Genomic DNA, 13,689 nt, shown 5'->3' with positions numbered 1-13,689 from the left:
GATTACCAGTTATGTTCGTGTTCAGACAATTTGTATTTGTTAGTAGAATTTCTGCTTTTATAACGATCACTTTAATGTAGTAAAAGGAATACCCCTATTCTTATAAGTAGGCAGAAAGCTTTTTTTGTGTGTGAGAAATGCTGGGAAAAGCTAGTAGGGTAGCATGTAGGGTGGACAATTCTATTCCTTTGCAAATTGGGGGAAAAAAAGAAACCTGCTTTACTAAAGCCTTGTTCCTCCCACTCTGATTAGTACACATTTTGTGATTTTACTTTTGTGTTTTTCTTATGTGCTTAAGCAGGTAAACAGTGACCTAAGTAACACTAAAGGAAATTAAGCCTTATCTGTTATCTGATTTTCACTTGAGGCTGTCCAGAACTTAGCCACAACAAGTTAGGTATTCATCTTACCCTTAGTAAAAACCTTTCTCCTACACCCATTTCCAGGTCATCTTTCCAAATACAAAGCAACTTGTGAAGTCTGTGGTTTGCAAAAGTCTGTGTAACCACCCAAGTCAATAGAGCCTTTCATGAAGAGGCAGGTGGCTGTCCCTGTTACTGTCCCTGTGAGTGTGGTAGCCAGATGATGAGTGTAAGAAAATATCATTGTCCAATGACATTCTTGTGTGTATGTTTTGCGTGTGCATTAAAGCATATATATAGAGAGAAAACTTTCCATCAAAAGATCAGAAAGATACTTAAATTTGAATACTTTACCAGAAGGTTCTGTGAAATATCTAAGTTAATGTTGTATCTGATGTAGAGTCCAAGTTTACTGAAACCCAGGTAAAGCCTATATTTTGAAGGACAGTTAATGCATTTGGCTACCTCACTTTCTTGGTATCCAACTTGCAGTGCTCAGGACAGAGTTTCCAGCACTTTGCTTCCCCACATTTGGAGTCGGGGTACAGAGCACTCCTCCATTCCAAATCTGCTGTGTTTTCAGTGTCTGACATGTTATGAAGAAACCCAAATTAGCAGGCTCATTTTCAGTCTCATGGGAAGTACATGCTTCACTTGTTTTATTCGTCTTTCTTCTTGACAGAGGGTTAAAGGCATGTAAGAGCATAGAACAATGGGAACAGTCTTATCAAGAAGGGATTCTACAAGTATTATGGGCAGTGTAAAGAATAGGAAGAATGCAGGTCTGATGTTGAATGGGATCTGAAGGCAAGGAATATGGAAAAGGGTGAAGTACTTGGTTTCTTCTTAACATCAGTCTTTCCTGGTAAGTCCAAGCTTCAGCAATCCCAGGCGGAGACCAGGGGGAAAGACTGAAGCAAGGAGGAGTTACCCTTAGGGGGGTAAGATCAGGTTAGGGAACAAGCTGGACATACAAGCCCCTTGGGCCTGATGGGATGAATCCAAGCGTGCTGATGGAGCTGGTTGATGTCATTGGGAGGCCACTCTCTTTGAAAAATCCTGGTGATGGGGAGAGATTCCTGAGGCCAGGAGAAAAGCAAACTCCTGTTTTCAAGAAGGGCAAGGAGTACCCAGTGAATTATAGGCCAGTTAGCCTCACCTCAGTCCCTGGGAAGGTCATAGAGCAACAGATCCTGGAAACTATTTCCAGATAAGTGAAAAATAGGAAGGTGCTTGGGAGTAGTCAGTGTGGTTTTATGAGAGGTAGATCATGCCTGACCAACCAGATCATCTTCTATGATCAGGTGAGTGTCTAAGTGGATGAAGGGAGAGCAGTGGATGCTCTTGATCTTGACTTCAGCAAGGCTGTCAATGCAACCTCACATAACATTCTCCTGGAAAAATGGGTGAAGTAGGGACTAGATAAGTGGACAATGAGGTAGACTAAATACTGGATGAACTGCCGGGTACAAAGTTGTGATCGGTGGCACAAAATTCAGCTGAAGGGCAGTCACTTTTATACCTCTGGCTAATAAAGCCTGGGGCTAATATTGTTTAATATCTTCAGTAATGACCTGGACAATGGGTTAGAGTCAACTTGCAATGAGTTTTCAGATGATAAAAGACTGGAAAGCATGGCTTTCAGACCAGATGGGTGTGCTAGCATTCAGAGGGACCTCAACAGGCTGGAGAAATGGGCAGACTTGCATCTTGGATCAAGCTGTCTTTCATCAAGTTGTCTTTTAGATCTATCTGAAAACTGGCTAGGACCTTCACTTAGTAATTGTACAGAAAAGCTGTTTTAACACTCATCCTGAAAAAAGGTCTCTCTCACATTCACATATGCCTCAGCTTTTCTAGCTCAAATTAATAGGACTATTGGCTCCTTTTCTGTCTTTACTTTGGTGGTTTGCTGGCTTATGTATCTGCAAGAAGGTATTTTGAGGAATTCTGGATATCCCACCAGAGGCAATATTGTTGAATATCAGTTTCTCCATTTCTACCCTTATGGAAGGATGTCACTTCAAATTTGAGCATCTCTGGAGAGCCAGTAGAATCTCCTTGCCCTGGAGGTGTTGAAGTGTCATTCTTAGATTTAAAAACAAACAAACAAACAAACAAACAAAAAACCTGTCAAAATTCTCCATCTTTTCCCTTGAATAGCCAGGCTAGAGAACACTCCTTAGAAGAAATGTTTATGGCCCAAAAGTCATGCCTGCAAGTCAGTGCTATCTGCCAGGAGGCAGGCGAGGTGTACACTGAGGTTTGGTTTGTGCCTTTTGCCTGATTTTTTTGTTATTGCTTCCTCATCCTTTGCCTGTCTTCTTGCAATACTGTTTCTGATATCAGGATGAACTCTCCAAGTCACATTCATCATTAATCTGTAGTATATCTAACAGAATGTGTTATATTTAACTAAATAATAAATTTTTGTTTTGTATACTTTGATTTCTGTATCATATGGAGCAGAGCATGCTCTGGCTCTTGTGTGGTGATTACTGCACAGTTTCTGTTAGCTGAGAAATAATGCTTGAAAAATACATATATTGAGCATGCTGGGAAAGTCCTACTTGTTACATTTGGAACATTTTTTCCCCTAAAGAAGCTAATGTGCTGTGATGACAGTGAGTATGGAACCATCTGTGACTAGTTTCAGGTATGATCTGTGACCTTTAAAGATTGGAGGACAGCTGTTATTTTAAGATTGCCCATGCTGAAAATGCTAAGATAGTCATGCTGCAGTCTTGGTTTACTGATGCTAGTATGTAAGAAATCTGCTGAGTTCTGTGAATATGGAGAAATGTTATAGTAAATGACAAAATAGCCAGGTCTCATAATTAGATGTGAGATGGAACTTTCTGCAGTCAGTTGAAGATACAGAAAGATAAGAATTATTATTTTTTTTAGATAAATCCTATATTACTTGGTATCCTACAGTCGTATAGTACTATTGTTCAAACAACTTTGGCAGAGGTGTTTGAGCTGAAGAAATTTATGTCTTTATAACTATGACTGAAAGAAGTAAAAGGGTCTGTGAACCTTCTTACCTGGATTTTTAGAAAATGACTTGTCCTTAAAATGAAGAGTCTGCAAATATTCATGAGTATGCAGAAGGGAGGAATGGGACTGTTGTATAATTTTTGCTTTTGTACTTTATTATCAGATTTTATCTAAACTTTAATGACCGTGTCTTCAGATTCTTCAGTTTTAAATCGGATAGGGCTACTTTTCTTAGATCTGGCATCTGCTACTAGATTATGACCGTTGATCTCTGCACGTGACCGGAGAATGTATACCGAAACCTGTGGAGGGATCATATGGGCTCAGTTTCCACTCCGCCCAAATTAAGTAATTCGTTGAGAAACCACCAAGGCATATGGATGTCATGATCTGTTAGGTCCTTTCTGTTTCTTCCTTCTGTGATCCCTTAATGATTATCATAATTCCCTTGATGCAGGACTGAATGGTGGCTACAGGATTTTCCCACATGACAATAAATTTCCCATCAGGGTATCTCAGCACATACGGTATTTCCAGTCTCAACAGGGATGCTCACAGTAGTATAGGTGCTGTAGCATGCGGTCAGCTGAGCTGGACTCTCCCTGAAGATCCATACCAATCTCAGTGAGGTGACAGAGGACAGTGGAAAGCTTGGAGGGTTTAGGACAACAGATTTCCATTCTTTTCTTTTCCCTGTGGCTTTCTTGAGACCACAAGTAGACTTGTGACCAACTGCTGCCTAGAGAAGCAGAGCTCTGGAGCAGTCTGAAAGCTTCAAAGATGAATATTATTCTTTGGATTAACATCTGAAAGCTACTTGCAGTTAAGGTGGAGAGCCTTGTACTGGACTACCTTGCCCAGAAACTTGTGTCTTGCCTAGGAGACTCTAAGAAATCTCTCTCTCTTTTTTTTTTTTTTTTTCTCTAATAAGTATTGATATTGATGATGATTAATAGCATTATTTGTTTTCCTGTTTTCCCCACAATATTGGGGATGTATCAGAGGGGTCTTTGGTGTTGAAACACAGACAGCCTTTTTCATCCATTCCTAGAAACTGGTCTGTTGTGCCTATGTATAGCATATTGGAACTCTGGTGTAGAATTATTCTGTCTTTGGTCTTAAATTTGATTTTATTGTTCGTAACTAAGAGGATTTTAACCTTTTTAAACAGTTTATTTTAAACCTAGATAAATATCTGGTACAGTTATATTATTATATTACTGTTCTATACCACTTGCTATAATTGGCAGTACCGAAGGAGGGAGAAAGTTTGCATTTCACATCAGCATAGCACAATTGCTTGCCTCTAAAGGCCATAAATAACTCATTTGTTAGTTCAGAACATGTTTGTCTGAAGTGTGATTATAGTTATTATGCGGTAGTTTTAAGAAAATGACTCCTTTTGAATTATTCAAATCTCAGTGGACTGACAAAAATGGGAAGCGACTATATGTTAAAATTATATTGTCTGCAGGTCCACTCTGAGTTGGCAATGCACGGTTTCTAGAGATTGTTGCTAAACAGACAGGGTAGCAGCCTTCATTGGAAAATAAACCCTCTGAATTCTAAGGATATAAAGCACTGAGTTCAGTCTGTGAGCATGTTTTTGACTTAAGTCCGAGCTATTAAATATGGCTCACAAACTTCAGAATTATGATCAGAATTTATCTTCAAAAATAAATCAGGCGTAGTAGACCCAAAGATCTGATTTATGTACCTCCTTAACTTCATGTTAACCTAGTCTGACTTATGTATCTCCTCACGTTCATGAATTTTCTTCTAAGTTTAACTTATACTATTGCACTTCTGTATCTCTGTTTCCTTGTATGAAATGTCAGATTTTCCAGCAAACTGAGAACTAACCCTTTTTTGCCTTCACTTCAGTCAGTGATGAAACTTTTTCTGACTTTATGAAGGGGATTTTGCAATGTAATTGCTTGTGACAGTGGGAGGCTGGACTCTGTGCCCCCAGGAACTCTATTTCAGTCTTGTGATCCTCTGACTTGAGTGGGGAGAGAGTAAGACCAGTGTGAGTCCTTTTGCAAATCCAGTCTTAAACCTTGCCTATCCAAACAAGAACATCTGGAAGAGAGAAGTTCTCTTTATGGGACATTTATAATTTTGCAATAAAAGTTACAGGGCTGGCTGGATTCAGAGTACTGCAATTATCCAATCAAAGCAATTGCCAAAATGTGGTTTGGAAGGGCAGAACTGAACCTATATATAAACCAGAAATGTGTTCCAGCCCATCAGGTGCATTATGCATTTTCAGTACGGCAGTGCCAGACTGAAGCTGTATGCCTTGTGAAAGCAGCTTCTATATGAGGCAAGTTTAGGTCAGCTGTCTGAAAAGCTCTGTTTTGTCCACATAATGAAGTGGGTGTGCATGGCCTGTGGGCATTGCTGTATCTGCTGCTAGATGGGGGAAAGGGAGGAAGGAAACAACCGATGGGTAAAATGTCTTCTTGCAACAAGTATCTGCCCCCGGTGGTGCCATGGATGGCTCTGGATCAAAGAGCCCTGCTCTATCATCAAAACAAGCATTAGTCTTTCTGCATTTATCTGCATCTGGGGTCAGTGGGCCAGAAGATTGGAAAGGGGCAACGCTAGAAGTCATCAGTATGAATCTGGTCTGAGATTATGAGTGCTCCCTCCAGGAGCAAGAGTGCAAATGAATAGAAAGCTCGCATGGATAGTAGGAGGTTGCAAGGGTCGCCCCTGTGAGATTCAGGGCAAAGAATAAGCAAAGGAAATTACATTTTAGGTATGAGTGAATGATCTATTGATGTTCACATCATGAACAATCACTGATCTGTGTCTAGCATGGGCTGGAAAGTGGTCATTGTGTCTTTATGTACGTTTAAAATAAATGTTATTAATTTGGCTCTATCCCACATAAAGGGATAAAATAAAAATGTTTTAACACAGAAGCAGGAAATATAAATTTAGCTTAGAAAGAATGCTTCTGAATGTTTGACATATGGGCAAATTGAGGCATACTAAGATTACATAACATTATCTAAGGTCATTTGGTGAGTCAGGGAAGCTATGGGATCAGAGTTAGTCTGTTGAAATATCTTCCAAAACCACTGATGCACCCAGGCTTGCTGATTTTCAAAGAAATCCAGATATTTATTTATTTTTTTTTTTCCCAAGGAACCAAAACCAGTAATATGAAGCCTTCTGTCTGAACCTAGAGAGTTTACTTGTTCCAGCAGTAGGACCTTGATTATTAGTATTGTACAACATGCAAGATTGCAACATTGCTCTTATGTAAAAACATAATTTGTTGTATTGATAATCATGTTAATTTTTTTCTGAAAATGAGTCACTCAACGTGTTTTAAAACAGGGAACCCACTGACAATATGGAATGTAGTAATTTCCACGTGATTAAAACCGCTCTGTTCTTGAGCATGGACTATTCACTTATCGTAGAGGAATAAAATAATTAAATGCAGTAGGTCTGTTGCACCAGTCAAGCTCTGACTGCAGGGTCATTGCCTCCTTACTACTTCAGGCTTACACTACCTCGGGAAGTATTTTTCTTGCAAAAGCAAAGAGTTATAGCATCAGTGTAGAGCCCTAGTTTGTGGCAGTTCCCCTGTGTTTTCATGAATTATTTGGAACAAAATATTTTCCAAATCTAATTTACTCCATGTTATTCTCTGCCTATTTGCTCAAGAAATGATACAACCCGGCTTCTCTGGGGTCTGTTTTCAGTCTTGGTTCTCATCAGCTGGAAAAGTATGTCAACACCAGGATTTCCAAGTTGCAGGGAGTCCATGCCACAGCCCTGATGGTGTGAGTAAGAGGGCAAGCCACATCTTAGGATGCATGAAGCACAGCATAGCCAGCTAGTCAAAAGAAGCAATTCTCCTGCTATATTTAGCATTGGCTCAACTTCACCTCGAATATTGTGTGCAGTTCTGGGCTCCACAATAAAGAGGGTAGTAAGGTCCTTGAAAACATCCAGAGGGTAAAAAAAAAAAGCTGGTAAGAGGGCTGGAAGATGCCCTCTGAGGAGAGGCCAAGGACGTTTGGGTTGTCTAGTCAGGAGAAAAGGAGGCTGAGAGGTGACCTCAGTGCTCCCCACAACTCCTGAGGAGGGAAGTGCAGAGGGAGGTGCTCCCTTGTAGCTGATAACAGGACATGTGGAACAGCCAAGCTGAGCCAGGGGAGGTTCAGGTTATCAGGAAAATAATCATTACCATGAGAGTGGTCAGGCTCTGGCACAGGCTTCCTAGTGAGGTGGTTGATGCCCCATGCCTGCCAGTGTTCAAGAAGCATTTGGACAATGACTTTGTTAATAAGCTTTAACTTTTCGTTAGCCCTGAAGTGGTCAGACAGTTGGACTTGGTGATCTCTGAAGGTCCCTTCCACCTGAACTATTCCATTCCATTCTAATCTCAGACCCCAGCTTCAGATTTAGTGTTCAGTGGTATGGTAACAGCTGTCTCTGTGAGGAGAGGAAGGAAACTTTGCAAGGTACCCGTTTCTCACAGGACTAAAAGAAATCTTTAATGAAATGAACCATCGTAACTTTTGCATCTGTGTGGTAAATGAACTGAAGCAACAGGACAAGGTCTGCTCACCAAGAATAGCAAGGTAGCAGCTGATTAAGCTCTGTCCTCACCCTACAATTACACAGAGGGTAACGCCAACCTCCTGTTTAGGACTCAGGAGGACACTGTAGGGCCCTTTGGCTTTTAAAATACATTGAAATGAGAGGAACTAAAATAATTAAAGACACTTTCTTTTCTGAGCTTTCTTTTATTTTTTTTTGACTTCTGTGTACAAAATTGAAAGCCTGCTGATAATTTTATCTGCTTTTGTATGAGAAAATGTTTGTCTTTTTTTTTTCTTTTGAAATTCATTGTGAGTCAGAATATGATGAATTTGAAGAATACTAGTGTCAATCTATATGTTCATATATATGTATATGTACATGTGTATTTGTGAATATGCATGTCTGTGTATATATATACATGTGTATATAAACGTATCTACATGAAATGGAATGAAATTTTAATTATGTAGCTGTTATGTGACATTAGAACAGTTCATAGAATTTAATTTAACTGTCTAGGAAATCAAACTAAAATGATCAAAATAATCCTTGTGGCTTTAAAAAGAAACCCCTGTAAATCTGTGAAAATTGCACGTCCTTCTCTGGGAGTTTTGCTGATCATTTGTAAAGGAAGAAAAGATGAACTATAACATTTGCAAAAACTCTTGTCTTATTTTCACTTAGTCTGTAAGGTCAGGACTTGTTGTTTGAATGTAGATGTATACAGGCAACACAGACATCTCTGTTCAGCTATTAAAGTGAGGTTCCCTCTACAGACATCATGGACATCTAAACCAGGATGGAGCTATTGTATCCTAAAACTACCTGTTCCTCCTCACAATAAAAGGAGTCTTGTGTAATTAACTAAGATGTAGACACCTACCTTGTAGGTGATCAGGACTGAGACTACCTTAGGACCCAAGCTCCTGTTTTAGATATAGATTTGGATGTCTGCTTGGCGTTCTGGTAGTGCCCCGTCACATGCAGAATGTCCACTTGCTTTCAAAGGAGTTAGGTGCTGTGCCTGCTCTGGCACTTGTGTGGCAGCATTAGGACCTGTGCCCTTTAATGTAATTATACCTGTAAGTTTTGATCAGATACCTTTTATGTAAATCACTGGGAATTGCGTGCATAAGTCCTGGACAGAACTGCTCCCAGTTTACCTCCTTAGTAACTGAATACCTTTGTAAACCTAACTGTACATTACTTCTGCAAATTTGACAGGACCATCTAGTCAATCGGAAGCCATTTAATTTTATATTTATTTTATTCCCTGTTGGTACAATGAAAGGTGAAAATCGCTCACTGGAGAACTTCCCAGTGCTTTTACTTCTATATTATTTTCCTCTGTTATTTATTTATTTTATTTTATTTTATTTTATTTTATTTTATTTTATTTTATTTTATTTTATTTTATTTTATTTATTTTCTAGTTATTATTCTTTATACAATTAATTTTACAGAGTATTTGGATATATGGCAATCCTTAAATGCAACCTCTGTTCTCGTGGATTCATCTATCTCCAACTTTGAAGTTGTGCAAGTAAGCAGGGATATATCCAATGACTTTGCCACTGCCAAAGACTTTTGTCTATCTGGTAAGAAACAGATCACCATAGCTTTACAGAGCATGTTGGGTAATGAGAATGGAACACTAAGAATATTTCCTCCCTTACCCCTCTTTCCCCTCAACCCCCTACCAACACAGAAATACTCGTTTTACTTATTTTAAAGACCGTCAAAGTGGTTTTGAATTTTAGAGTAGGAACTTAAACAGTTTATCTAATGAAAGTTACAATAAACATAAAATGCCATACAGTGATTGGATGATTTTGACACCTCTTTGGCACAGAGAGCTCTTCTTCAGGCACTGGGCAATTTGGAGAATACAATAGCAAATGATTTAAGGGGTGATGCCATTATTTTTTAAAGAATAGTTAAGGGATACTATTGTGTAACTGGACACAGGAGTGAGGCAGATGGTAGAACCATCTACCATTATATAAAGTAACTTGTAGCTATAGCGTGTGAGGGCAGGTTAACTGAGAGCTGGGATGAAGCACGGGTTGGACTGTAGTAACAACAAAGGGAGTTTCTTTAATCAGGAGTTTGGCTAGAGAGCAGAGTGTTTTAGTTTTTTATAAATGTCAAATCCTCAAATACCGCAGAAGGATAGAAACAAGAAAAAGTCAAGTTATTGCTCCCATGTAGTACAGAAGATAGTTCTGTGAAGATCATCCTCATAATATCACATTCTGCAGTAAATGGTCCTCATCCTACAAGGGTGAGCAGTGTAACTTTTGTTTTTCCTTTTCCAGTAACAAAGTACAAGGTAGGTTGAGCAAGAGGGTCATTTTCCTTATCCTGAAACCTTCACTGGGGGCTCCCTGCAGACAGTAAGAATTCAGTTGAGATTCTCAGTACTTTATTAGAAGATTTTTTTCTTCCCTTAAACCCATGAAAGCAGTTCTCTTGCAGTAATGCTCGATTTTAAAGCTGATATAACCTCTGGCTATTTTGGAAAACGTTTGGGAATTATGGGGACATTTTATCTCCCATTGCTATACTTTAGAATTAAGTCATATCCTTGTTGCTTGACCTGTTGTGAAACCTTTCTTTTAAGCATCTCATAAATGTCATACAAAACACTTTGAGAACACATTTTGTTTGCTCTGTCTCTTCATGTTTCACCTCACAGCATGTTCAAAGAACCAGACGTGTACAGTTGTTACACTGGAAATCGAGCCTTCAGCAATAAGATGCCTTTTTTACCCTGATACTCAGATATGTTTACATGGCCTGCAAGGGCACAGCTGTCAGGTTTTACTCAAAGAGCCAGCTACATACGTCTACAGGAGACAAGGTAAGAGGAGGTTAAGGTTATGGAAGGAAATCAATAGTGGTGGCCTGAGCACAATTCTTGTGAATGAGAGTGTAAGGAAATACTCAGTAAACATAAAGAATTATGGAAGTCTCCTGGACAGGTGTCCATTGCTGTTTTAGTGGAATTATAGCCAAACAGGTCGGAAAAATGTCCCCAAATAGATTTTATTAAAAAAATGTTACTCGCTGAGGCATAAAATAGTTTAGTCTATACAAGAGGTTTTGGAAAGTGGAGAATCGTAAAACCAGCCATCCAACCAAAAAAAAATTAATGAAAGTCAAGCTCCTTCCTTGTCATCTGCAGTCGCTGTTTCTTTATGTTCTTCCTTTTAAAGATCTGTGAATAACACAAAGAATGTTGAAAACCCACTGTTAACTGAAAGTCTTAAGTACCATTTCTGAAGGAAAACAATAACAACAATAACGCCCCCAAAAAACTCAAGTTCAACTAATGTTTTTACATAACTGAAAATAGTTCCAGAGAAAAATAGAAGTTGTCTGGACAGCTAAATGTTTTGTTGTTTAGCTATGTACATATTTGGAGCTCTAAGTTCTGTGTTTTTTTTGTTGTTTGTTTGTTTTGTTTTTTCCCTGATATTTTTGAATGCTTTCTTCTGGTATAACACTGATTATTTCTTTTATGAGAAACCAGGTAACAGTAAGGGGAAACGGGAGAAATATTTTCTTCCTGCTCACCAAGGTTTCTGTGAAGAACTGACAATCAATTAGAAGATTCTAGGTTCAAACTCAGTGAGAGAAAAAGGGATTTATCATTATCAAATGAAACAGAATCACAGACTGAGTTGCAAAAGCTAGCTTGGGTGTATTTATGAACAGTTTTGTCTTTAGTCATGTGCTTTAAAATTTGGTTCCTGCCTATCAAATAATTGTTTTGAGAGTGGAATAATACCAGGTATCACTTAGCTTTGTTTTAAGAAAAGGCATTAAGGAAAAGTTTCTTTTTATTTTTTGTATATATGGACAATGGTTGACATAATCCATATATTAAAACAAAATAGATGAAACTGAGGAATATTTCTTAATTTTCTGCAATTAAAAAATAAGGAGACTGAAATGCAAATCTGTCCTGGTGACAGCCCAAACGAATAATAATCTTTCTTCTCTCTGACCTGAAATAAATATTTAGAGGTTTAGTGTCTTGCTTGTTAGGAGTGAGGAAGAATCTGAAAATCTCCTTTTTTTTTTTTTTGGTAAAAATTCTTAGGTATATGTACTAATGCGATATCTTACCTGGAAGAAATGTTTGAGAAAGTGTTTGGAAAGCACATTAGTTGCATGTCTGTATCCAGTAGCTAGCATCTAGCACAGTATGAAGTATTTTACAGGGAGAGAACAACATAAATTTATCTGTGCTCCATTTACCGAAGTGAATTAGACACTCAATTCCATTTGCCTGAATTTAAAACGGTTCATTTTCATTTCTGAAACAGTGCTAACTTAAATAAGTGAATGATTTTTTTCCTTTGTTCCTCGCCACCCCCCAACAGATTTATTCCTGCCCATCTCTGAATCGGATTTAACCCCATCCGTGTACATTCCATCCCATGGAGACTTGATCGGCAAATCCCAGGTGGCGCGCATCGGCTCAGAGTGGAGAAATATCAGCCAGTTCCTTGGGATTCCCTATGCTGCACCTCCCCTTGCAGAGAGGCGCTTCAATCCTCCAGAGCCGTTTGCTTGGGTGCAAACCTGGAACGCTACTGTGGCTCGGTAAGGAAGTCCCGTAAGCATCTGCAGAAGCACTTGTTTCACCCAGGTGTAGGAAGGGAGCTGGAGTCATGATCAAGTTATTCATGTTCTTTCCTGCAAAAAGAACCTGTAGCATACAGATAAATATAACTTTGGGACTACATTTAGCAAAAAGAATAATTTCTCTATCTATATGGTAACACATGCAAACAACTCAAGAAAAAAGACAACTTTTAGTACATTCACTTGAACCTATGCATAACTCCATACATACTGTATAGTGTCAATTCAGTTTAATTCTGAGTACGTATTATATTCAAAGAAGTAAATTTTGGTCCTGCTAAGCTATAAATTTGTAGAGTATTGAATCAAATGGGCACTTTAATGCTGGTTTAACCAGAAGCTGTGGGTCTAATGAAGATATTTTCAGCTTTGTTTTATCTAGGTCAGGACTCAAATAGACTTTTCTGTCCAAAAACTGCTGGAAGTACTGAAGCTCTGAACATTTTATGTAATGCATTAAGAGGAAACAAGACATAGGAACCATGTTAATGGAAGGGCTAAATTTCTCCAAAGTCCCTATGTCGCATGTTTCCTGGTGGTTAGCCCTGCCTTTCAGGGCTATACAGACACCACAGCTCAGTTGCTTTACAGAGTTTAGGTTGGAGGCACTCTATGGAAATGGCATTTGTGTGCATGTTTGTGTTTCGTTTAGTCTTATGATATGGGTCTGAACATTGCTGCTTTGGTAAACCAAAATGACAAATTGTGACTGTGTATTTCTTGATGAAAGAAAACATGGTTTGAGCGACACTACTAAAAATATATCCACTGTGGAATGTGTCAGGACTGTGGATTAAAAACAAAAAGAAAAAAAAAAAAAGCAAACAGAAATGCAGCAATAGCTAGGAACAAGGGTCTTTCTCATGGTGCATCTAATAGAAAGCAAAATACAGAGCATACGAAACACTCCTGAGCAAGCTATGCTGTACACGTACACAGGAAGTTGATACAAGAGAGCTGATAGCTCATCACATTCCTATCGGTTAAAAAGCTGACTGTTCCCTAGCAGGCTTGAAGAGTGAAGAGCTGCAAGGGAAAAAAATAATAATAAAAAAAACAAAAACAAAAAACAAGACACAGGAGACTGAAGGTGCAAAACAGT

General features: G+C 38.7%; 1 protein-coding gene across 2 annotated transcripts in view; it reads left to right on the top strand.

The window, feature by feature from the left end:
- Positions 1-13,689, top strand: part of TG (thyroglobulin) — a 165,930-nt gene that overhangs the window by 76,501 nt on the left and 75,740 nt on the right. For both annotated transcript variants that reach the window (XM_083827078.1, XM_083827077.1), the window contains 3 exons: positions 9,395-9,529; positions 10,630-10,794; positions 12,323-12,545. In XM_083827078.1, coding sequence (XP_083683204.1) covers positions 9,395-9,529; positions 10,630-10,794; positions 12,323-12,545 — 523 coding nt within the window. The remainder of the gene's footprint in view (positions 1-9,394; positions 9,530-10,629; positions 10,795-12,322; positions 12,546-13,689) is intronic.

Source organism: Anser anser (genome assembly GCF_964211835.1).
Source record: "Anser anser genome assembly, chromosome: 2".
In the NCBI taxonomy this organism is placed as follows: domain Eukaryota; kingdom Metazoa; phylum Chordata; class Aves; order Anseriformes; family Anatidae; genus Anser; species Anser anser.
This window is presented reverse-complemented; position numbering and strand designations above follow the sequence as displayed.